The sequence below is a fragment of the Felis catus genome, chromosome C1 (genome assembly GCF_018350175.1).
Source record: "Felis catus isolate Fca126 chromosome C1, F.catus_Fca126_mat1.0, whole genome shotgun sequence".
Taxonomy (NCBI): domain Eukaryota; kingdom Metazoa; phylum Chordata; class Mammalia; order Carnivora; family Felidae; genus Felis; species Felis catus.
In genome coordinates, this window is record NC_058375.1 from 176,397,125 (window position 1) to 176,420,878 (window position 23,754).

At 39.1% G+C, this 23,754-nt stretch overlaps 1 protein-coding gene across 1 annotated transcript; it reads right to left on the minus strand.

Annotated features, from left to right (window-relative positions):
• Nucleotides 1–334: 334 nt before the first annotated feature.
• Nucleotides 335–22,951, minus strand: SLC40A1 (solute carrier family 40 member 1). The gene is made up of 8 exons (XM_003990965.6): nt 22,610–22,951; nt 22,047–22,114; nt 16,080–16,239; nt 13,767–13,882; nt 12,611–12,737; nt 5,401–5,646; nt 3,887–4,543; nt 335–1,942 (listed from the first exon to the last, which is right to left on the minus strand). Exons 1-8 carry the CDS (start codon nt 22,650–22,652, stop codon nt 1,629–1,631), a joined length of 1,731 nt encoding a protein of 576 aa, XP_003991014.1. The 5' UTR covers nt 22,653–22,951; the 3' UTR covers nt 335–1,628.
• Nucleotides 22,952–23,754: the final 803 nt, after the last annotated feature.

The following is a 23,754-nucleotide window of genomic DNA, read 5'->3' on the forward strand; positions in this document are numbered from 1 at the left end:
TCCACATGACTTCTCTTATTTGACTTGGTCAGGAAAAGCTGTGAGGTGGGTGGAGTTGGCTTTATAGTATCATCTCCAATTTACAGAAGATGAGATAGAATTCAGAGGGCTTCATGCGACTTCTTCAAGGTCAAGGAATGAGTACTGAGCTCATGTTTACTATATTTGTATCCAAACCACCATAAACTGTACATATGAACAGTGGGATAACACTAAAAATTATGAATTATTATGAAACTGCAGAGGAAGAAAATACCTTATCCAAAACAGATGTTCTATAACAAAACTAATATTAAATAACTGGGGAACGCAACTCAGGAAAAAGGACGCAAGATTTTAAAAATGTTTTTTATATAGAAATATGTTACAAAGATTTTACAACATAGTAAATCATTATGTCATACCATAGAAAGAAGATGAAACCTTAAGAAAAAAGAAGAAAGTGCTCATAGTAACGGATTGCAGTCTCCATGAAAGTGCATAAACGGTTAAGGCAAAGTACCATGTTGGTACTGACATGTTGCAAAATGACTCGGAAAACAGTTTTTTAAAATACATACAAAAGTATTTCTTTTCTTCCATTCTTCTCAAAGACATTTGAACGGGATACATTTATAAACGGTCTTGCTCTACAACTGTGTAAAAATAACTCCTTGGGTACAAAACAGTGAAAGTAAAAATGCTCTAGCTGAGCGCATTCAAAAGTCAATCTGATGATTTTAAAACAAAACCTTTCCAAGTGTGAGCTTGCTTTCTACATTTAATCTACCAGGCTAAAAGCGTGCTCCCTCCTGTTCCAAGACAGAGATAGATCATTAACGATAGCGGAGTTGAATTCAGATCTTGCTCTCCTGGGTGACTTTGAGCTTCTAGTTTCTATGGCCAAACTATCAGCGTATTTGAAGTCCTTATGCATTTACTGTTATAAATCTACAGCTTTGTTTCTATCTGCAGCTTACAGGAGAGCCATTTTCTGAAGTGTTATATATGCTTACTACAGTATTTCACCATGATAATAAAGATACAAAGGTGCTCTCTAAAGTTATACCATAAATCCTATTTGAGAATTCTAGTTAAGTATTTCATTTTCCACATATATGTAAATCCCTTATGATCGACAGGATCAATAAGAATAACACTGGTTATCAAACTCTGCTCTTCATACTTGAAGCAGAATTTGTTTTTTTTATAATGTGAAGAACATGCTAAAAGAAAATAAATTAGCTAGACTTGGACAAGAATGAGTTTTAAGGAAAAATGACATATCTGAATTCTTGCACAGATAATAAATATCTCCCAAAGAATAACTTAAATCACGTGACTAACTGCTCTTCATGTAAAATTTTATCTACTCCTGAGAAATAGGGAAAAATCAGTGTTACCTTTCTCCACATTTAAACTGAGTTTTTCTTTTCCTTTTTTGATTTTTTTCCCCATCCTTAAGTGTAAGGGAAATTAACCAGTTCATTTCCTCTGACTTAAGTCTTGTAAATAGCTTCTAGCCCTCAGGGTACAACTGGGGTAAAACCAGAGAGAAACACCTAGCTGTTTATTGGAATTCTGAAGTACAAAATAAGCATATGTGCTCTGTGTAATCTAGTAACAGGGATAGCAACAGTTAAATGGTCTCACACAACAGATATATTAGTTTGATTTTCATTCGTAACTTCTTTTTCCTCAGGACAACAGGCAAACATCTTGCTGCCCAGAGTTTTCTGGGCAAATCGAAAATACATGATGTGGCCCATTGCCACAAAGGAGACTGAAATCAGTACAAGCAAGCCAAAAGCTTCAGGATTCGGAGCCAGGATAACCATGATGAAATGCAGAAGATCAAGAAGATAGTTCATGGAGTTCTGAACACCATTTATAATGCCTCTTTCAGATTCAATTACATTTTCTTGCAGCAACTGTGTCACAGTTAAATCAAAGGACCAAAGACCTATTAATAGAAGATATCTGTTAAACACTGAATTTTAATTTACAGCTTTACATTTCACATTTACATTTTAAAAATCTGTTGACGTGTACAAAATATATATTCATCCCTATTATCTTGAAGTCACCATGCATATATTTATCAGAGCCTTGCCTTTCAGAATTCTTTTTCATTAATTAATACTTGGTGTTGTATATAAGTGTTGAATCAATAAATTCTAGACCTCAAACTAATATTACACTGCATGTTAATTAACTGGAATTTAAATAAAAACTTGAAAAATAAAAATACAATAAATAAAATAAAATAAAATAAATAAAATACTGGGTTGCTAGTGGCTTCAAGAAATGATTTTTTATAGCCACCATACTAAAGTAAGTCTAATCTACAAACTTCTTAATTCTATTTTTTGTGATTATTTATACTACAAAAGCAAAACTCCGAAATCAGAGACAATAAATCTTACTGTAAGTACTAGTGTTTTTAAAGCCTACAGTGAATGTACTAATATACTGTTGTGGTTAAAGTTTAAGGACTTTAAGTGATTATTACATTTACTGCTTGGTTTCTAAAGCCCTTGTAATAAAGCTGTCTTGCTTGAATATTAATTGTCTTTGATAAATTAATGAATTGCTTTGTATCACAAGATAAATATGGTTTCATTTAAAGAAAAAAATTCAGGCAGAGATAATTCATCAGTACTCTATTAATAATTACTTAAATTTTACTTTGTAAGAAGTCATTACATTGTGTTTCCTTCCAGAGCTATAAAATCCACTTGTTTGGCAAAGTATACTATAAATACACATAAGCTAGAGAGGACTTTTGAAGGATTTTTTTTTTTTGAAAACAAAAACACTACCTTTTTTACCTTGTCCTATACAAATATTTTCTAACTTATAGTCCTTTTAGTAGAGTTATAGCAATATAAAGACACTAAATTACTAAATGGCATCATTATAACTAATATATTTTCAAAAAATAAGTTGCATCAGGGTGCCTGGGTGGCTCAGTCAGTTGAGCATCTGACTTCGGCTCAGGTCATGATCTCATGGACTGAGTTCGAGCCCCACATTGGGCTCTGTGCTGACAACTTGGAGCCTGGAGCCTGTTTTGGATTCTGTGTCTCCCTCTCTCTCTCTCTGCCCCTCGCCTGCCTGTGCTTTGTCTCTCAAAAATAAATAAATGTTAAAAATTAAAAAAAAATAAATTAACTAAAAAAAATAATAAATTGCATCAAGAGTAATACTTAAGATACTCATTTATTAAAAAGTTTCAGGGGCGCCTGGGTGGCGCAGTCGGTTAAGCGTCCGACTTCAGCCAGGTCACGATCTCACGGTCCGTGGGTTCGAGCCCCGTGTCGGGCTCTGGGCTGATGGCTCAGAGCCTGGAGCCTGCTTCCGATTCTGTGTCTCCCTCTCTCTCTGCCCCTCCCCCGTTCATGCTCTGTCTCTCTCTGTCCCAAAAATAAATAAAAAACGTTGAAAAAAAAATTAAAAAAAAAAAAAAGTTTCAGGGGCGCCTGGGTGGCTTGGTCGGTTAAGCGTCCAACTTCGGCTCAGGTCATGATCTCACGATCCGTGAGTTCGAGCCCCGTGTCAGGCTCTGTGCTGACAGCTCAGAGCCTGGAGCCTGTTTCAGATTCTGTGTCTCCCTCTCTCTCTGCCCCTCCCCTGTTCATGCTCTGTCTCTCTCTGTCTCAAAAATAAATAAACGTTAAAAAAAATTTTTTTTAAAGTTTCAAGCCCTAATCATATTTTAAGCATATGTGCATATACACAAACTGTATTTTAAACTATAAAATAAAAATTTCATATGTATGTAAGGATACAGAGTGGGTTTTGCTTAAATTAAGGGAAGATTTCAAATCATTTATCATTGAATCTTCTGAACCCACACTGCAAAAAAAGACACTTTAGCTCATTACCATTCACAGAGATGACTTACCAATTCTAGCAGCAATGACGCCTGCAAACAGCAGACTGACAGACACTATGGGCACAGATTTAGGACTCATCTCTGGGACAATAGTAGCAGGGTCAGACACATTTGACATGTGCATTTCAGGTGTAAAAATGATTTCAGGTATATCTGTAGGTCTAATTGTGGACAGCGGCTCTCCTTGAATCAACCTAGAATGGATATCTTCAAAAGGAGAAACAGACAAGTCCAAGGGGCTTCCAGGCATGAACACGGAGATCACACACAAGATCAAACAGGAAAGCTGTGCAAATCCTGAGATCAGACCAGTCCGAACCAGGCCACATTTTCTACGTAGCCAAGTAAAAGCCATGGTTCCCATTATTCCAGTTATGGCTGATGCTCCCATCAGAATACTGAGGATGGACCCGCTCAGCCCCTGAGTGTAGGCGTACCCTGTGGTGATACAGTCAAAGCCCAGGACAGTCATATAGAGGAAAGCAAGACCCATGCCCGCCAGAAACACTGGCTGGTTGTAATAGGAGACCCATCCATCTCGGAAGGTGCGGAAGGGCTCAGCCATCTGGGAGGCACAGCTTGGCTCTTGCTCATGTTCAAGCTCATGGATGTTAGGGTCTTTCTCACCCATTAGATGAGTTCCCTCCAAGGATTTTGGCTCAGTTTCTGTTAATAAAAGACATTATTATATGTATCAGTATAATATGTATTTTCTTTTACTAACCTAAGAATTTCAGCTAAGAAACAATCTCCAAGTAGCATTTATGTTAAACAAAATACTATGGATATCGCTGTCTCTCACATGGTCTGTCTCCCTCTCTCCATTGCCCCCCTTAGAAATTATACTCCAGAAATGAAGGAAGGAAGGAAGGAAGGAAGGAAGGAAGGAAGGAAGGAAGGAAGAAAGAGAGAGAGAGAGAGAGAGAGAGAGAGAAAGAGAGAAAGAAAGAAAGAGAGAAAGAAAGAAAAAAAATTATACTCCCACCAAAGTAAAAGTAAATAACAGGAAAACTCATTAAGTAAAAATATAATAATTGTCTGGAAAAACATAGCATCTTCTTTTCTGGGGCCCTGTTAGGATTCCATTAGCCCAAAAGCCCAACTTGCTCTCTCTTCTTGGGAAATGCCCACCTTCAGTCCTCATTCCCTTCTACTGTTGTACAAATGGCTATGTAACTCTTCTCTTCATAGACTCAGGAATTCTCTTATTCTTTTTCTTCCCCCCTTGTTTTTCCCATTCTTATGGCTCAATTTTTCCCAGCCATCCCTCAGTTGATTTCCCCTCCATGTCTGCTGCTCACGTTAAGGAAAAGGGCCCAAGGCCTCATTTCAGCTCCCTGAGGTCCAATCCCAAGTTGTTCCTCAGGCTGTCAAAAGCCTGGGTATTGACTCATCCATACCAAAGTGACATATTTAACCTCATGCACACCTTCAGCAGTAATAAACTGGATGAACTTTCGTCTTCACCAACTTTTAAGGTCTGAACATCAGAATAAAAGGATTGATCACTGTATTGAGCTTACCTTTATGTAAATTCAGCTGTTTCAATTCAGCTTCCTCTACTTTAGGAGGAGCTTTCACAGCCAGAGCAGGTGTTTTTTGGTAAACCTTCCAGAGCAGAAAGTACTCCACACACATGGACACGAAATTCCACCCCGAAATGAAACCACAGCCAATGACTGCAGAGCCAAACGTCATAATCTGACCAACAGCCATAGGGGCCAAGATGTTGGTTAACTGGTCAATCCTTCGTACTGTAGCATTCATATCTACAGAGGTAAGTAAAGGAGGAAGATAAGTGTGCAAATCTATCAAAGAGAGACTGCCCACTTACATAATACAAACTCATAATCCAAGAGTATAGATTCCTAGAATGTAAATTTCTAAAAGCACTCTGTGAACAAACCATTTTGTTAGGAAATAATTTGTCGTTTGGAACAAGTCATATTAAATTTGCCTCAAAAATCATGATTCCCTGGGGTTGTATAAATAAGTCTAATATTAGCTTTTAAGATGAATACAATAGTGAGTGACCCTACAAACATGTTTTCAACAAAAATTTATTAAATGCCTATTATGGGCTAGGCATTATTCTATCACTATAAAAAAAAATAAAGAATATCCTGCCTGTCTTCAGGGAGTTTACCTTCCCATGGGAAAAGAAAGAGTAAATCAATAAGTATATATATATATATATATATATATATATATATATATATATATATATATATATGTATATGTGTATATATATATACACACACACACACAGAATGTCATATGTTAATTAAATATTACGGTGAAAAATAAAGCAGAAAAAGGGTGCAGGGAAAAGAGAAATTTCAGTTTTCTTTTTTTTTTTATGTTTGTTTATTTTTGAAAGAGAGCACAAGCAGGGGAGAGGCAGAGAGAGAGGGAGACACAGAATCCCAAGCAGGATCCAGGCTCTGAGCTGTCAGCACAGAGCCCGACACGGGGCTTGAACCCACAAACCGTGAGATCACGACCTGACCTGAAGTCAGACGCTTAACTGACTGAGCCACCCAGGTGCCCCAAAAGATTTCAGTTTTCAATATGGCAAGGTCAGGAAAGGACTCCCTGAAAAAAAAAAAAAAAAAAAAAGAGAGAGAGAGAAAGGAGTAGGAGGAAAAAGAGTCAGTCCTGTAGATATCAGTGAAAAGAGAATTCCAGACCAAGGGATGTAAAAATGTCCTGGGGCAGGAGGAGCACACCTACAGTGTTAGAGGAACAACAAGGAGGCTGGCAGGGCTAGAGCAGAGGGAGGAAGGGAAGAGGTCAGAGAGGGAGGGTAGACTGGTCTAATCACCTAGGGTCTTGTGAACATTATATGGATGCCAACTTTGTCAATGAATGGGTGAGGAAGCCTTTTGGAGCTTTTGAACAGAGAGGTGACACAGTCTAACTTATGTTTTTAAAGGTTCATTTTGGCTGCTGTGTTGTGAAGACTGTAGCATGAGGGTGAGGGACTTGGTAGATAAGAGCAGAGGCAAGAAGACAGGTAGAAGGTGATGTAGCATAAACCAGGACAGTAATAATGGAAATGGGGAAACAGATGTTGGATACACTTCAAAGGTAGAATCAGAAAGATTTGCAAATAGATTAGATATGGGGTGTGAGAGAAAGAGAAGAATTAAGGAGGACTCTGAAGTTCTGTTGCTGTTTTCTAAGCAACTATTAGAAGGAAAGAGTGGCCATTTACTGAGAAAGGAAAGAATTCAAAAGAATCAGATTTGCAGCAAAAGAACGAGTATTTAGTTTAGAGATGCTGATGTTGATAGGCTACTGACAAGCACAAGGGTGTATCAAGTGGACAGTTAAATATGCCTGCAGTTTAGGAAAGAAGTCTGTGCCAGATTTGGTAGTCATCAGCCAGTTGAGTTTTAAAGCAGTGAGACTGGATGAGGTCAACCAAGGGACTGAGTGTAGACCCAGAAGAGGCAAGATCTGAGGACCCAGTCCTGGGCATGTCAATGTTTAGAGGTCAGGAAGATGAAGAAGAACTAGTGAAAGAGGAGAAAACCCAGAGAAGTGTGGCATCCTAGAAGCCATGGGGCAACACTGTTTCTAAGAGGAGGGGTAATCAACTGGCAAGTGCTGCTGATAGGTCAAGGAAGATGAGTACTAAGAGGAAGCTCTAGATTGGTCACACGGAAGGTATTGGGGGCTTCAAAGAGAGTAGTTCTGGTAGACCAGAAAGGGCAAATGCCTGACTGAAGCTGGTTTAAGAGATTGGCGTCAACTCCAGGAGATATACCATTTATATTATATTTTTAAGTGAGTGGCACTCCTTGGATTCACAATGTAAATGTTGCCCCCCTGGCATCATGAAAAGCAAAGCCCTGACCAGGGACAGGAACTAGAAGCAGCATAGACATCTTTTTTTTAAGATTTTCTGAAAACAGAAACAAAGAAATGAGGTGGTAGAAGGGTAAAAAGAGGTAAAAATGTTTAAGAGAAATATTATTGCACATTTATATGCTGTTGGGGATGACACCATAGATGAGAAGGGATGGAATCTGAACCAACACACAAATGGGAGAGCTACTCTTAGACGGGAGCAAAACATCAACATGCACAAGAGTGCAGACCACATACACAGCTGCAGGTGGATGTAATGGGGACAGCATGTGTAACTTCTCATTTCTTCTACTCTCTCAGTAAAGCACAAAGCAAGGTCATCAGTGAAAGTGAGGATGGGAGAGGAGGTATGGAATGTATGAGGAGAAAGGAGAACGTGAAACCTACTCCTCTAAGGAAACAGGAAGGAGGAAAGGGCCACAGAAATTGGTATGATCACCTGGCAGCACAAAAGGGCGAACATGAACCCAATGGTCACAAACTGTAAAACAGTGAAAACAGAGAGCAAAACTGTGCATTTTTCTCCAGCCATGTTCTACTGGAGAGTGACAGAAGGAACGGAGGCCAAGTGAGCTGAGAGTATAAGCTAGGAGGTGATCAGGTGATCATATGTGATCAGAACGTCTGACCTGGAATTTCAGCTGAGTAAGGAAGGGAGACAAGAGTGGTCACAGACAGTGAAAATGGCCTGTAGGTGACAACCAGACTGGAAGACTGCTGTGGCTAGGGTATGAGAAGGAATGAGCTGGGAAGACAGGAGGTGCCAATTCAAGACATGAATGCCTAAGATTAAGACTATGGAAGGGGAGGATTTAGTGGTGATGACCAAGTCTAGGACATGACCATGGGAACATAGCAAAATCAGAGCAGAGGACAACATGAATAAAAGAGAGGAAGTCAAGAAAATGACCAATTTTCTTATTCTCTATCTCACAGAGTAGAGTGGAACCAATGAGACAAATCCTTATCAATCATGTGGGGCACCTTAAGAGAAAAGCAATAGGTGACTAATAAGTGCATTAGCAGAAAATTGCCTTTATTCCTTCTCTAATTCTTCCTGGTCTTCAACTGCCTTCCAATTAGTCCCATGAGTGTATAATGCTTACATGATAACAGGAGAACTTTGACACGTTTCACCTTTCACTTGAGAGGCAAAGGCAGTTTTCATTGATCTCACACATGACCCTTTTTTGCAGAGGCTTCGCTAACTTTCATCCCACCCTCAAAAAGTTTCCAACTCAGGTGCTAACAGAGAAGTATAGAATAGAGTCAAGTAACTCAATATTTTGATTCCCAAAATTGAGTACGAGTGAAAATATACACATGTTCTGAAAGCCCCACAACAAGAGAAAAATTAATTTAGTTAAAATGATTTGTGGTATTTTCACTTCCTCGGTTTTTAAGTGCTCCTGAAGCCTCCGAATGCCACCAATTTCAATCTTTATTATACTTAGGAAGCTAATAATGTTTGTGTGTGATGCAGTGTCAGTAACCAGCTTTTATGTTTTGGAAGCAGAATGAACTATATAATGATTTGGGGAAAAGACCTCATCATTTCACTGGTAACAGGCTAGAGAAGAATCTGTCCTCTGAATATGCAAACCCATCCTTTTCACAAATTTCTATTTATTCTTATGTAAACACACATATATGTGCTTATTTAATTCCAATTTAACTATTTTCAGCTGCAGCTGAGGCACAGACCATGACATTAAATACAGACTTGCTATTATAAAGGGTATATTAAATCTCATAGGATAGTAATAATAAGCAGACCTGCTGAGCAAATAGCAGGCAGCAGGTTTGTCTACCTTAAATATGAAATCAATTTTTAGTCAATAGAGTTCAAATAAGAAATTTATCGGTCATCTTGATCACGGTAACCAGCAGATGTGTCTTTAGGAAGGAAGATCAAAACAAAACAAAACAAAACACCTCAGAAGCTATAAACAGAGTGGTTAACAAAGAAAATAGGGAAGGAAATAAAACAGAAGGGATAAAAAGTCTGGGAAAAGGAAGTGAGCTTCAAACAGGTTTGACAGGCTAAGGGTCATAGCACAACAGACTGCTTTAATAAAACACTAAACCAAGTACCTAGGCAAATTAGCCGACAGATTAATTACCAGTATTTACGTAGAAAAACAATTCCTTTTCTGGTGATCTCCAAACTAGATGGTAACAGCTGTATTTTGGTCTGATGCCACTGAAATTCTAAAATTTTTTAACCTTCCAAGGAAAATGTCTCTATTTTTTTACCCTCAGTGATACAACTTCCAGTTTTGAAACCTATTCTGAAATCAAAAAACACTGCATTAAGGGAAGGGGAGCAATTACCATCTGGCTCACCACCTCTCCTCCCAGTGCACACAGCTTTTGCCCTTCACAGGCACACACATACAAGGCGCACACAGGTTCAGCATCCCTGTCCAGTCCCCTGCTCGGGTTTCTAACAGTTTTCGCTGGGTTTCTAAAGTTTTCGTTTCGACTTCAAAACGCACCCTGCACAAACACACACAATTCCTGACTGGAGGACGTGCGTCTGTGTGCAGAGACTCAACCTCAGAGGTGACTAAGGTGTACTTCTTGACATACACTTCTTCTCCAATTTTCCTCTCTCCTCCTCTCTACCTGTTCTATAATTCTGCCTTATAGCAGAAATAGCACCAAAAAATCAATGGTTAGATAGACCCCTGCTGACCTTCTGAACTAAGAAAGTTTCTATCCTATTTTGAAGCATGGTTTTAGTTAATCTTTTAACAAATGGTGAAGAAAGACAACACGGAGGTTTTCCCTCACTAGGCTACTAACCTGCAATACTAGTTGAATGCAGAAAAGCACCACTTGCTAAAAGCTAATTCACAGTGGATGAAACTTCAATAGGCAGCTTACTTCCTTTCCTAAACTTGAGAAATTCCAGAAAGTTAGAAAATAGACTGCAATTATTCCTCTGCAATTATTCCTGATAATAAAGAAAGGCAGCTGAGAAACAGTCATTCATATTCTTCTTGTTGTTCTGGGACGTCAAAAAGCCCACAAAGTTACATGGAATCTTTGGTTTTTCTTATTTATTTATATTTGTATTTAGAATAAATGATAAATTCTGAGGAATTTTCACTTTACACAGGGCTTTTTTCCCCCCAGACTGTACAGACTTCACAAGAGTCAAAATGAGTTTAAAATTCATATTAAGAGAGGCGCCTGGGTGGCTCAGTCGGTTAAGCGTCCGACTTCAGCTCAGGTCATGATCTCGCGGTTCATGAGTTCGAGCCCCGCGTCAGGCTCTGTGCTGACAGCTCAGAGCCTGGAGCCTGTTTCAGATTCTGTGTCTCCCTCTCTCTCTCTGACCCTCCCCCATTCATGCTCTGTCTCTTTCTGTCTCAAAAATAAATAAACGTTAAAAAAATAAAATAAAATAAAATTCATATTAAGAGAAAGAAAATCATTTTAAAAGACAACTTTCCCCCCAAATATATTCTACCAGATACATATGTGCTCTACTTTCAAGACAGGTCTTTTTGTACCTTTTGAATTTTAAAACATGGACATGTATTACATACTTAAAATAGCATATTAAAAAGAGAAAGTAAATAAGGAAAAAACATACAAAAAAGGACAAAGCCTAATCATATAGTTCAATGTGACAAGAAGAGACATGGAATTATTTCCTATTGGTAAATGATTACGGGAAGAAAAAAATCAACGAGAATCACTACTTTACCTCTAGAAAGAATATCCTGTGGTATATTCACATGTGCTATAAATTCATCCTATATGGACACCATTCTCTAAAATCACTGTGGTATCTGTCTCAATTATAAATAGCACTGCTACAACAAAGTGATGATTTAAGCAAATTCTTCTCTTTCTTCCTTTAGACCTTTCACACATTTTCTTTCTCTCACCACCTCCTTTCCTTTTTTTAGCCACATGGCCCAAACAAAGTTGCCTGCTATACCCAACACTAATCTTGCCTTCTGTGAACTAGAATAAGCCATTTAAATCATCAGCAATAGTTTTCTGGTCTGTCAGGATGGTTGGGCAATAGGTTTGTGATACCCATTATCTCAATGACCAGCACAACTGATTGACCTGATCTAATCAGTGGATAGGTATACCCTTCCTCCTTAACCCTGTGTAGCTATGAATCTGATGTGTGTCTGTGTCAGGAGGCAGGTAGGGAATATTGAGTGAGGTGAGTTATTCTGAGTACAAGTGATGCTAATGTAATAGGACATGTTGCTTTGTAAGCATTCTTTAGTCTGTCTCTGGCCTCTTATGTATGTTTCCAATGGACAACTAAGATTATAAGCTTCTTGAAAACCATATTCTGTCCTTAATTTCTCTAGTATTTGTAACAGCAATTCTATTGCATTGCAGATAATATAATAAAAGTTATAGATTATAACTTTAAACTTGAAGGAATTAACTACTAGAGTCCCTTTTAGAAATAAAGTGTTTACACTTGGTTTGGAGAAAAATAAAAAGCAGTAAATACTAGTCATACTACCATGGTATGAATGAATCAATCTCATGTCAGATTTCCACTGCTCTAAGTATTAAGTAAACATACAAAGACCATGAACAGAATTTAAAAGAAAGAGTTCAAAAGAAATGTTCTTCCATTTGCCAGGTTTGCATACAATAAAAGTTCACTATCCTATAAATTAATTTCATAACAGTGAGATAAATCATTGCACTGAAACTGACAATGTGATAAGACAAAGACTATATTTTCAATTTATGGAAAATAATTTTCAATTAAATACCCAGAAGAAAAGGTTTAACCCTCATTTACTACCTCTGACATAAAGTGAATCCTCATGTAACCCCTTACATTAAAAGAGAAAGCCAAATTACCTGCTAATTTGCTTCTGTCTCCTCCTGCAACAACGACAATCCAGTCCCTTTGGATCGTGATTGCAGTAGCAGTACTGGCCAAATTTGCGATATTTGCAATAGTGATGATCAAGATGTAACAGGAAGTCTAAGGAATTATAGGAAAAAGTTGAGTTAAAAATGTCAGTTTTACCCCACAGGACCTACACCTCACTGTACAGTGTAGTTTGAAATGGTCTTTGGTGGCATAATAATAAAATTTTAAGTTCATTTCATAAAATCGTAAGAAATAATTTTACTTTGTAGACATGAAACCATAAATACCAGTAGTCAAGTTAAAGGGCATAATATCTTCCTAATCCACATCATCTGCAATACACATAGTACAAAAATTATAAAAATCATGTGCACATTTATGTGACATAGTTATCATAAAGTGTTAACATAGCAGTTTTTAATTTCTTCCCAAAATACCTCTTTTGGAAAAAACAATAAAGGGGAAGTGAGAAGACCTGCATTTAAGTCAGAATTATGATACTTCCTAGTTGCACGACAATGGTCAATCAGATAACATCACTTTGTCTAATTTTTTCATTAACAAAATAAAGGGAATATACTAGAAGATTTCTAATGTTCTCCCTGGCTTTGAAACCCTACAGTATCTGTCTAAATATATAAGAAGATTCAATAGTTACATCAAATCCATTATTTGCCACCACCCCATCTTTCCCCTTTTCCATCAAGCTATCATGAGACCATAGTGTGAGAAGTTATGTAGTCCATGACCCCATACATACCAATTACTATTGGAGGAATACAATTATGACAAATTAATAAATATATGGATTACATTTCTTATGTAATGTGAACAAATTACAGGTTAGTAGCTGAAAACTAATTGACAACTGAATTATACAATATACTTTTAGAAATACCACTAAAAACAAATAAGGAAAAAAAATAGGACAAAATTAAAATTCAAACAATATTTAATGAGTGCCCACTATGGGCAAACAAGCAAAAACAAAATATAATACAAACGGTAGAGGATATTAAATGGACACAGAGGGTCAACAGTGTCTTTGTGAAAAGATACCCCCAGTCTCAAAGGGTTTGCATTTTTTACCACTACCAGATGTTCTATTTTCTGCCATCAAGAATATCACTGAGAACTTACAAGAACCCATCCATGATACATGGTCAGAAGCTCGTTTTTATGTAAGAAAACCATCATCAGAATGATTCCACACAAGATGACTGAAACATTCTGTACCACCAGCGAAGTCTGAGCCACTGTACAGAGGGAGAAACAAAGTGTTCACTACACCAAAATATCACAATGGCCCCATTTTTGTCCACACATCAATGCATATGCAAATTACTATATGAAAAAAAAATTCCTGAAGTAAATCCTGAATCAACTATTTCCAGTAGGACCCACCAGATAACACCAGACCAGTAAAACTTACAGGAAGAGTGAAGTATTCACCATTTTCCTATTAATTAAAGCCATTCATAATGACCACATTTTCATTTAGTTTATTCTCTTGAAAGTTTACTGTCATAAACAGAACTATATTACATAGACAAGATCCATCTTTCAGCTCTTTGTTGCTGAAGCTAAAATCATAACATGCAGGAAGTTAGAGAAGAGGTTAAGAAGTCATGGAATCCATAAGCCCCTACGGAATAGGCTGAATCTGATAAGATAGTATGAATACATAGGAAAGATATGTAAAATTCACCAAGAATAAAGCAGCAGTGTGTTCCACTGGGCATTCTAATGCTGTATGCTGCTGCTATGAAATTCTAAGTAACACCTTCCCTCACAGAAAATGCCAGTTTCCTTGGAGTCCGGCACCCATGTAGGTAATGTATTGGAGGAAGGACTAAGTACACCAAGTAAGGACACCCACAGTCTTATTTGTAATCTTTTCCCTGCCACTCACCAGGGTAGGTGATCTAGGACAGGATACATAATGTCTCTTATGTCTGTGTCTATAAGGTGAGGATGATGATACATATGTGCCTTCTTTACAAGGTCAGTATGATGCTCAAATAAAATACTCATGAAAAGTACCCTGAAAAATACAGGGAGTTGTATGCGTAAGGCATAATTATAGCCCTGGTCTTTAAGGGCAGTAAAGCTCATTCTGGCTTAGAAGGTCATATAAAAGCCTCAAACAAACTGCTTTCTGAAATTAGTTTGTAGTAAAATCCCAACATATAACTCATTCTTCTATTGCACAAGGATTAAATACCAACTGCATGAAGTTTCTAACTTTTAGAACCCCACCGACCAGAGGAAGGAAAGATATGGGAACAGATAATTGTAAGAGAAGTACAATAGCAGAGGTGTTGACAAAGACTCCTGACAGCAGAGGAAGGAATGATTAAATCAGCCCAGAGACATCGGACATTTTCACAGAAAGTGACATGTGAGCTGATTTCATAGGATAAATGGGAGATTGCTATCCTACCGCACACTTTTTCATCTAACTCAACATTCTTTCCCAACCTAGGATTCCAATGCTCAACAATCATAAGGTTAAAAGGTCTCCGAGATATATAATATCCCTGTGTTCCTATAAATAACGATGTGAACAACCAGGAATGTTTTTTGTTTTCTTGTATACAAAACTTAGTTCTATATGTGTTCTGGTATATCCATTCTCAAAACAGACAAATGTCCACCTTGACCATTTCACTAATAGAATCAAGTCCTAGAATTTGATAATCCAAATTGCTCTCTATCCAGGGGCAGTCATCCTTCACTGAAAGAAACATATTTCAATCTTTCTCCAATGTCTAAAATAGACTTGGCCAGGTCTTGGCATCATCAACTGCACAACCCAGGAAAATTGTGACCTGGCTTATTATCTGGATTGCGCTTATATTCTGCATAGCTGAACTGTTCCATCACTTTCTCTCTTTCCTACACATAAAACTGCAATGATTTCAGTACTAATGCTCTAGAATAAATGTCAATATATTACCATTTCTTCTTTTCCCCTCAAAAATTTATAATTCAGCTCTCCATGATCCTGACTCAGATATTCTCTCTTCAATCTATAGTTTTCAATTACCCTACACCTGCCTCTATAGAAAACACTGTAACCCAGAGGACAGATGTTAAAGCTGTCCCAGGAACATCACACTGACTGACTCCAGTGCGACTCATGGTTAGAAAGAATGCCAGAGTTAAGCAAACTTTTAATGTTTAACATGGCTCCCAGAAAAGAACTATGGTGTTAATTATTAACATCTGGAATTTATGACTAGCCAAAGATCCAAAAAAATCTATAAGCTTAATATCTTAGCATTCCAATTTTGTGCAGAAGCCCCAAGACCTTCCATGTAGAAGTGCTGACGCTGATCATCCCATTGCTCAAGTATGGCAAGCAGACACACAGTGGGTCAGTCATAGTGGTTTCTCTTTAGCTCAAGCCTAGGTCCCATGAATACAAAGCCTTAGTTTACCACTTCTCACCTTTAAGTCTGGAATTCTTATCCACCCAATCACCAATGATGGCTCCTAGGACCAGAACAGACCCTGCCACCACCAGCCCGTAGACTGCAGTCAAGAGGAGGCTGTTTCCATAGAGCTCTACCAAAAACACAGACACTGCAAAGTGCCACATCCGATCTCCCTTGAATAAGAAAAGAGAAAATGTTTTGATGAAATTATTTTTATTTCCCAGGCAATTACACTCAGGAAGTTGCTCCCTTATCAAAATGTACTTTCTGGCTACATCATGAGATTTTTCCAAGTCAACAATTACTCTTTGAATTGAATATTTATTGGTCAAGTGTTAAAATCATCCATCCTGGTCCAATGGAAAATATTCTGGGCCATTTACTAAGTAAACCCAAAAAAAGCATGATATTAATGAAACACACATACTCCTTATCATTCTAGAAAAAAAAATGTAGTTTCAATACCAAAGAAGGTTTTTTGAGACAAAACTTCTTCCCTTTGTGTCAGGTTTCTACCTGGGCCTGGAATTTACCTATTGTGATTTGAGAGGCACAAAGTAGTGTGCTACTGAACCAGAATGAAACTACAGTATAGTTTACAAACATTCATATGCTTTGAATGTCAAGAAAAAGCCAGTTTCCCAATTTGTAAACTGATAAGAATGAACTATATGATCTTTAAAGTTTCTTTCACCTAAACATTCTAAAATATATGCTCTATTTCACCAATAAATTTCAAAGTCAAAAAAGGCAGGCTCAGAAAAATGAAATTAATATGGGGAAAAAATTAATATGGGCAAATTCTGGTACCACATTTACAAAAATGTCAGAAATAAATGCATAAGCAGCTTTTTATTTGAACATTTTAATACGGATAGGTTTGGAAAGGGTGAAAAGACTATTTTTTCACTGTAGAGTATACAGGAAACGAATTCATTATGGCAAAATGTAGAATAATGAAAATTTTTAAATGAGTCAGGTAAATTAATGCATAAGAAATCTATAATGGACCTTATCATGAGATTTTTGGCTCCATCCCTGACCTCTGACCTCTGAGTTAACATAAAACAGGACAACAATGTTTTATCATAACCTATCCCTAGAAATCACTACAGGAAACTAAATTCACAGTCTAGGCTCCTTATGCATTTGACACTATCTGGAAGTACTAGAGTCCTAATTCTTTCCAAAGTTTCTTAACACCTGCTTGATAAATTCAACGTATTAGGACCAAAGTATTATCCTGGTATATCAAATGATTTTTTTTTAATTTCATAAAGCCAAGACAACAATTGTACGCATTCAAAATTTTAAATTGAGTCAGGGCGCCTGGGTGGCTCAGTTTGTTGAGTGGCCGACTTCGGCTCAGGTCATGATCTCGCGGTCGGTGAGTTCGAGCCCCGCGTCGGGCTCTGTGCTGACAGCTCAGAGCCTGGAGCCTGTTTCAGATTCTGTGTCTCCCTCTCTCTGCCCCTCCCCCGTTCATGCTCTGTCTCTCTCTGTCTCAAAAATAAATAAACGTTAAAAAAAAATTTAAAAAAACAAAACAAAATTTTAAATTGATGCACATACACAATAGCAATCCTTTACAATAAGCTTCATGTAGACCAGTATTTCTCTGCAGGAATGATTTTATCCTCCAGGGATCACCTGGCAGTGTCTGGAACTGTTTTGGATTGCCACAACTCTGGGGCAGGGGTAGGAGTACTACTGGCATCTACAATGCATAGCGCTGTCCCCTACAACAAAGTATCCAGCCCAAGATGGCAACAGTGCCAAGTTCAGAGAAACCTCTACCACGGAGTAGAGGATTGTGAACATAATTTAGGAAGGCAATTCAAAATTAACATAAGATTAGGGCCTTGTCGAATGGGGTGGATATGGTCAAGTAAATCTTAAAACAAACAGTGGAAGCACTATGTCTGCAAGACTGATCCTAACCTGATGGTCTGGAATGTGAGCTCTAGAACATTCTGTGTTCTCAAACCTCAGCCCACTGCATGGCCCAGGTTACATACACAACAAATAACTATGGAATCAACAAAGGAGTGGATCTGCAGTGAATCCCAGCTGTGAATGAGTCAATACAGAATAAGTGGCAAAAACCTACACTGATTTATCAATAACATTGTTCTGGTACATTAGATTTGTTCCGTGACTGTTCAAAAGTTTGAGGATTAATCAGTACCATAATTCACACGTCTGACACAGCTTTTGTTTGCATTGATAATAGAAAGTTTTTCCACTTAAATTAAGTAGGAATTAAGTTTCAAATACCAATGTACTAAATGATTAAAACTGTATGATACACATACAATTTGCTTGAAACCCATAAAAAGACAAATTTATATTAAGATAAAGAGATTAATAAGAATAACAAACTGCTTCCTTAATCTTTAACAGGAGAAGCAAGTGTAGATTGGATTAGCATACAATGGGAGGGGGTGAGGAGAGGCACTTTATCTTCCTCTCCATCCCTGTGAATAGCTCCCGAGGAAAAGACAAGAAACACATAAATGCCCTAATTGATAGGTGGCCTCCAGGAGTGAATTTCCTTTTTCTTACCATAAGGAATAAAAAATAATACTCCATGACTGTGGCTTCTTTCTTTCCTTTTTTTTTTTTTTTTTAAACTCCTACTTTTTACCCAAAAGAATTTTAGACTCTTCTACAGCAGGCCATCAAAACAAGTGCTACCAAATGAAAATTTTCTTTCTTGCTTATCCTTGTATCCATGACGCCTCCTTGATGGAGAGGAATAAAACTGCTCCGATTATCCCAATTTCTAAAGGCTTTAAGCTTTAAGAGGCAACAGATTCCACACTCATGAAGCCCAAAGTAGTACAATCTTGAGCCCACCCATTCCTTCCTTACATCCATTTCCTGCCCTCCCATGTGCTCTCACTGTACTTTGATGATTTGTTTACATGTCCATCTACCCCCAATGGGCTGAGAGCTGAGGGACAACTGAGTATCTGTGAATGAATGATCACAGTCATTAATCCACTTACTACGTATTGGGAAGCTACTATAAACCCAATCCTACGGCAGGCACTAGAAACTCCACGGTTCACAAAAATCAAAGTCCATACTTTCCCACAACTTGCATCTCAGTGAGCAGAGACCAAACACAAACCTAGAACAGGTCAAATGGTATAAATGCTACAAGGAAAAATGAAGCATCATGAGCAGGAAGGTGGCGTTTTGCATTAAGTAGTCAGAGAGACCTTTCTGAGCAGAGACCTAAAGGAAGTAAGGGCTGGAGTCATACACACATCTGGGATATGAATGAAGACAATCCAGAGAATAATGACACAAGATACAAGCAACTGGCCACCCTTTTCCACTGTTGGTTATCTTTTTGTGACTAGACACATTTTTTAAAGCCCATACTAAATCAAATTCTAAGCTTCTTGACAACAAGACCCATTTCTTACAGTACTTTGCATTCTGATAGCATAGAGTAAAATGTACTGATCTACTGGCAGAGAGAAATAAAGCCAGAAATAAAAAGCATCCAACCCCACACAGATATAACCTTCTACCCTAATACTTCTATTTTCAGTGTACAGGAAACCATGATTTGGCAGTTTTCAGGGGAATGGATAGATGTATGCGTGTGTGTGTGTATACATATATATAAATGTATACACACACACACACAAACACATTTATTTTGTTCTAATAAAATTAGGCAGTGTCAAACAGGAGACAAAACTCAAAGGCAGACTTATCTAGAGTTACTGAGCATTCCTCTTTTGTACTCTTTTGCAATAAGGAGTAAAACTCCACTAAACCTTATATGGTTGTAGATCCTGGTTTGGGGGGATTTTTTTGTTTTGTTTTGTTTTAATTCAACTTTCCACAAGAATTCCCTTAGCTCAACTTACTGGGGTAAGTGTCTACCACTTTTCATATGGGACTTTTAATTAACATGACAAAAAATTCCTCCTGGAACAACTATAGTTACACCCTTTTGGCAAATCTGACCTCACAACCTAACAACAAAAGGTCACATAAACATTAAAGGTAATGAGTATTTAGAAGTGAGATACCTCATTCTCCTAAGAGATAGGTCCAGACCACAGGATGGGAATATCAGATGCTACCTCTATTCCTTGTTATTGGTTTTTTAAATACTTAAAAGTAGGGGCACCTGGGTGGCTCAGTCGGTTCAGTGTCCGGCTTCTGCTCAGGTCATGATCTCACAGCTGGTGAGTTCGAGCCCCGCGTTGGGCTCTGTGCTGACAGCTCAGAGCCTGGAGCCTGCCTCCTATCTGTGTCTCCCTCTCTCTCTGCCCCTAACCCACTCGCATTCTGTCTCTGTCCTCTCAAAAATGAAAACATTAAAAAAAAAAATTTAAATACTTAAAAGTATTTTTAAAAAGTACTGAATTAAATGGAAGGGAAACTATAGGTTTATGTATAATTAAGAGTAGTTTCACTAGATTTTTACTTAGAATCATCAGCTATTGAAAACAAAACAAACTCACACCAATTCAACTTTGTTTACATGTATTTGCAGAGTCATCCTTGTCTAAGCCTCTGGGAAGATAGGAGCTGGCCTTTCTAAAAAGCCATCTTTGAACTGCTATTTCTTAAAGAGCTGATAACCTAGCTTAATCATTTCCCAAGGGCATGGGTCCAGATTTCCTCTTACAATAGTTTGTATTCATGTCTTAAGGATGATCCAACAGAAGTTTCCAATTTAAAAAGAAAATACTATTCACAAAATTTACCTTAATTCTCTCTCCTTTTGATTTTTTAAAATTAAAAATCATAGGAGGCATACATAGAATTTACTCAAATACTGCTTTTAAACAGTGAGAAGATTGTTTAATTCAAAAGATTCTAATCATTAATCAAACACACACATAGAGCATCCTTTTGGGATTATTCTTTTTTGGGATGTTGATGAAGCTAGTAGGACCGCATAGGAATTTGGAGAGAGAATTATGAATCATTTGCTGATTTTCAATGGATGATGGTTTTTAAGACAGCCTGAGATGCTCAACAAATATCTACCAACAGATAACATTTAAAAAATTTTTTTTAACGTTTATTCATTTTTGAGAGACAAGGAGAGACAGAGCATGAGCAGGGAAGGGGCAGAGAGAGGGAGACACAGAATCCAAAACAGGCTCCAGGCTCTGAGCTGTCAGCACAGAGCCCAACAAACTGCAAGATCCTGACCTGAGCTCAATCAACTTAGCCACCCGGGCACCCCAGATAACATTTTTTTAAAGTTTATTTATTTTTGAGAGACAGAGAGAGGGAGTGCACACACAAGAGTGAGGGAGGGGCAGAGAGAGAGGAAGACAGAGGATCTGAAGCAAGTTCTATGCTGACAGCAGAAAGTCCCATGGGAGGCTTGAACTTACTAACCCTGAGATCCCGACCTGAGCCGAAACTGGACACTTAACCAACTGAGCCACCCAGGTACCCCCAGCAGAGACCATTTTAAAGCCAAGAATTTTTATCACCCAGATATTTGTTTTGGATGCCAATTTATATTTAAATTAATCACAGAATGCTATTTTTAGCCTGAATCAGTCACTCCACTATTCTGTATTTTCATAGTGCAGTATGCTGGAATTTATCATTTTAACAAAAGAGGAAAAGGGAGAAATAGCTTAAATGTGAAATAGAAGATACATGAGACATTCATCCGTTTTTAGTAGCAAATATTACCATAAGCCTAGTAGCGCAAAATACAATTTATAAGCAATGCAAATATTCCTGTCCTTCTATCTTTGGATAGTTGTTCATCTACATAAAGTATGATAATTAAATAACATTTACTAACACCTATGGGAAAATATCTTGGGTGAAAATAACTTTTTGGTTAGAACATGTGTGTTTGGATGATTATTTAGCTGCACAGAAAACCTGGAAGGTGACTTAATAAAATTGGTCCAAATGAAAGGAAACAAGAAATTATGCAAGTATGTCGTAAGAGTTACTGTACATTGTCACTTACCCAAGTAGACAGAGAATGACCAAGGTAGAGAAGGAATTTTGCCGAGGTCAGGTAGTTTGCTAAGGATCCTGCAAAGACACACAGGAGGGGCGGTGGATAAAAAGCGTATTTAGGTCACTTAAGTGAGCTGAGGTTGGAATACTTGCCCGTTTTCTCCTAATAAACACGATCATTAAAACCTAATTTGTGGGACAAACCACATACATTTTATCAAGTCACCGAGAAATCGATGTGTCCAGTTTGCTTAATACCACTCGCTTCAAGTCACCACGACCTATTGGTCAATAACTGCAAAACCTCACCTACGGTTAAGAAAGCTCTTGTTTCAACATTCTTTAACTCCGCCTTTTTTTTTTTTTTAAACAAGACAATCCAAACTTCCAGGTCTACTCCTCCTTGCCGGCGTGTAAGCCCTTTCCCCGCATCTTGCAATTAATTCCCTTCTTCCTCGACCCTCACCAAAAGGAGTCCGAGCACTCCGATCAACAGCTGAGCCACATTCCTCCAAAACTGCGCAGAGCTGCTGGCCTCCACCGCCCACCACCCGCGTTAGGTCAACTCACCGCAGCATCCTCCCTGGTGGTTTTGCTCTCTTGCCTTGGTCATGACCCCAGGCGCCCCCCGCTTGCTCTTCTGCTGCTGCAGCTGCCCTCGATGAGGTGCTTGTTAACAGGAGTGCAAGGAACCGAGGAGAGCACCGCTAAAAACACCACAGCCTTACGCAAAAAGACCCCGACGTCTACTAGGGCAAAGAACAAAAGAGAAACGGCCCCGGGGTCTTCTTTTAGTCTTCTTTCCAAACTTAGCTAACACTGTAGCTGAAGTTGGAAAGGCAAAGCCTTATGCAAGGCGGGTGGGAGGCTTCACAGGCCGTGCGAGCCGGATCCGGCACCCCGCGCCGCCGCCGCCGCCGCCACAGCCCGCGCGGCGCAGCCCTGCACACTTATACGGGGCCGGGGCGGAGCTCCCTTCGGCCGCAGGCTCGGGGCCGCCCCCTCTCGCTCAGGGCCAGCCGGGCGTCCCCGCGGCGCGGCGCGGGGCCAGGCGCCCGCCGCCCTCACGCGCCGTGCCGCCCTCCACGCCCTTCCCGGGAGGAGTCGCCAGCCCCGGGCGCGAGTGGCCACCTGGCCACAAACAACCCGCGCGGCCTGCGAGGACCCTCGCCCCGCGAACTGCTCGGGCCGGGGTGTCCGCCGTCCGGGAGGCCGCGGGAGGGGGTCGGGAAGGCCGCAGGGCGGTGGGGAAGGGGAAGAGGAGCGTGGACCCCGCGGGGCCGACGGAGAGAGGCCCAGCGCCAAGCGAGCCGGCCGGTGCCGGAGGAAAGCACCCGGTGCCTGCAGTTTGGGGGAGAGGGAAGCCGCCGGACCTTCCCTGTGCAAAACCCCAACCCGGGCTTGGGAGTGGGGGGTTATTACTTTTTAAAAAGAAAATCATTTTTAATATAGGAACTAAATAAACATAATTCATACCACGGAGGCCACTTTCCTGGCCTTTCCATTCCAGCCCACCTGTGGCAGAGAGTACCTTTTCTTCCCGGGACTACGGAACCGGGCTTCTCTCAAAGAACAAGATTCAAAAGGCAGGAAAGGGCACAAAGACCAGAGTTGAGCCCTCTCCAGAGGAGTAAGGGGAGGCTTGTAAAGGTCAAGACCCGCAGCGTGTTAGGGACCCACCCCCAGCCCAGAACTCAGGTCTCCAAATCCTTCCT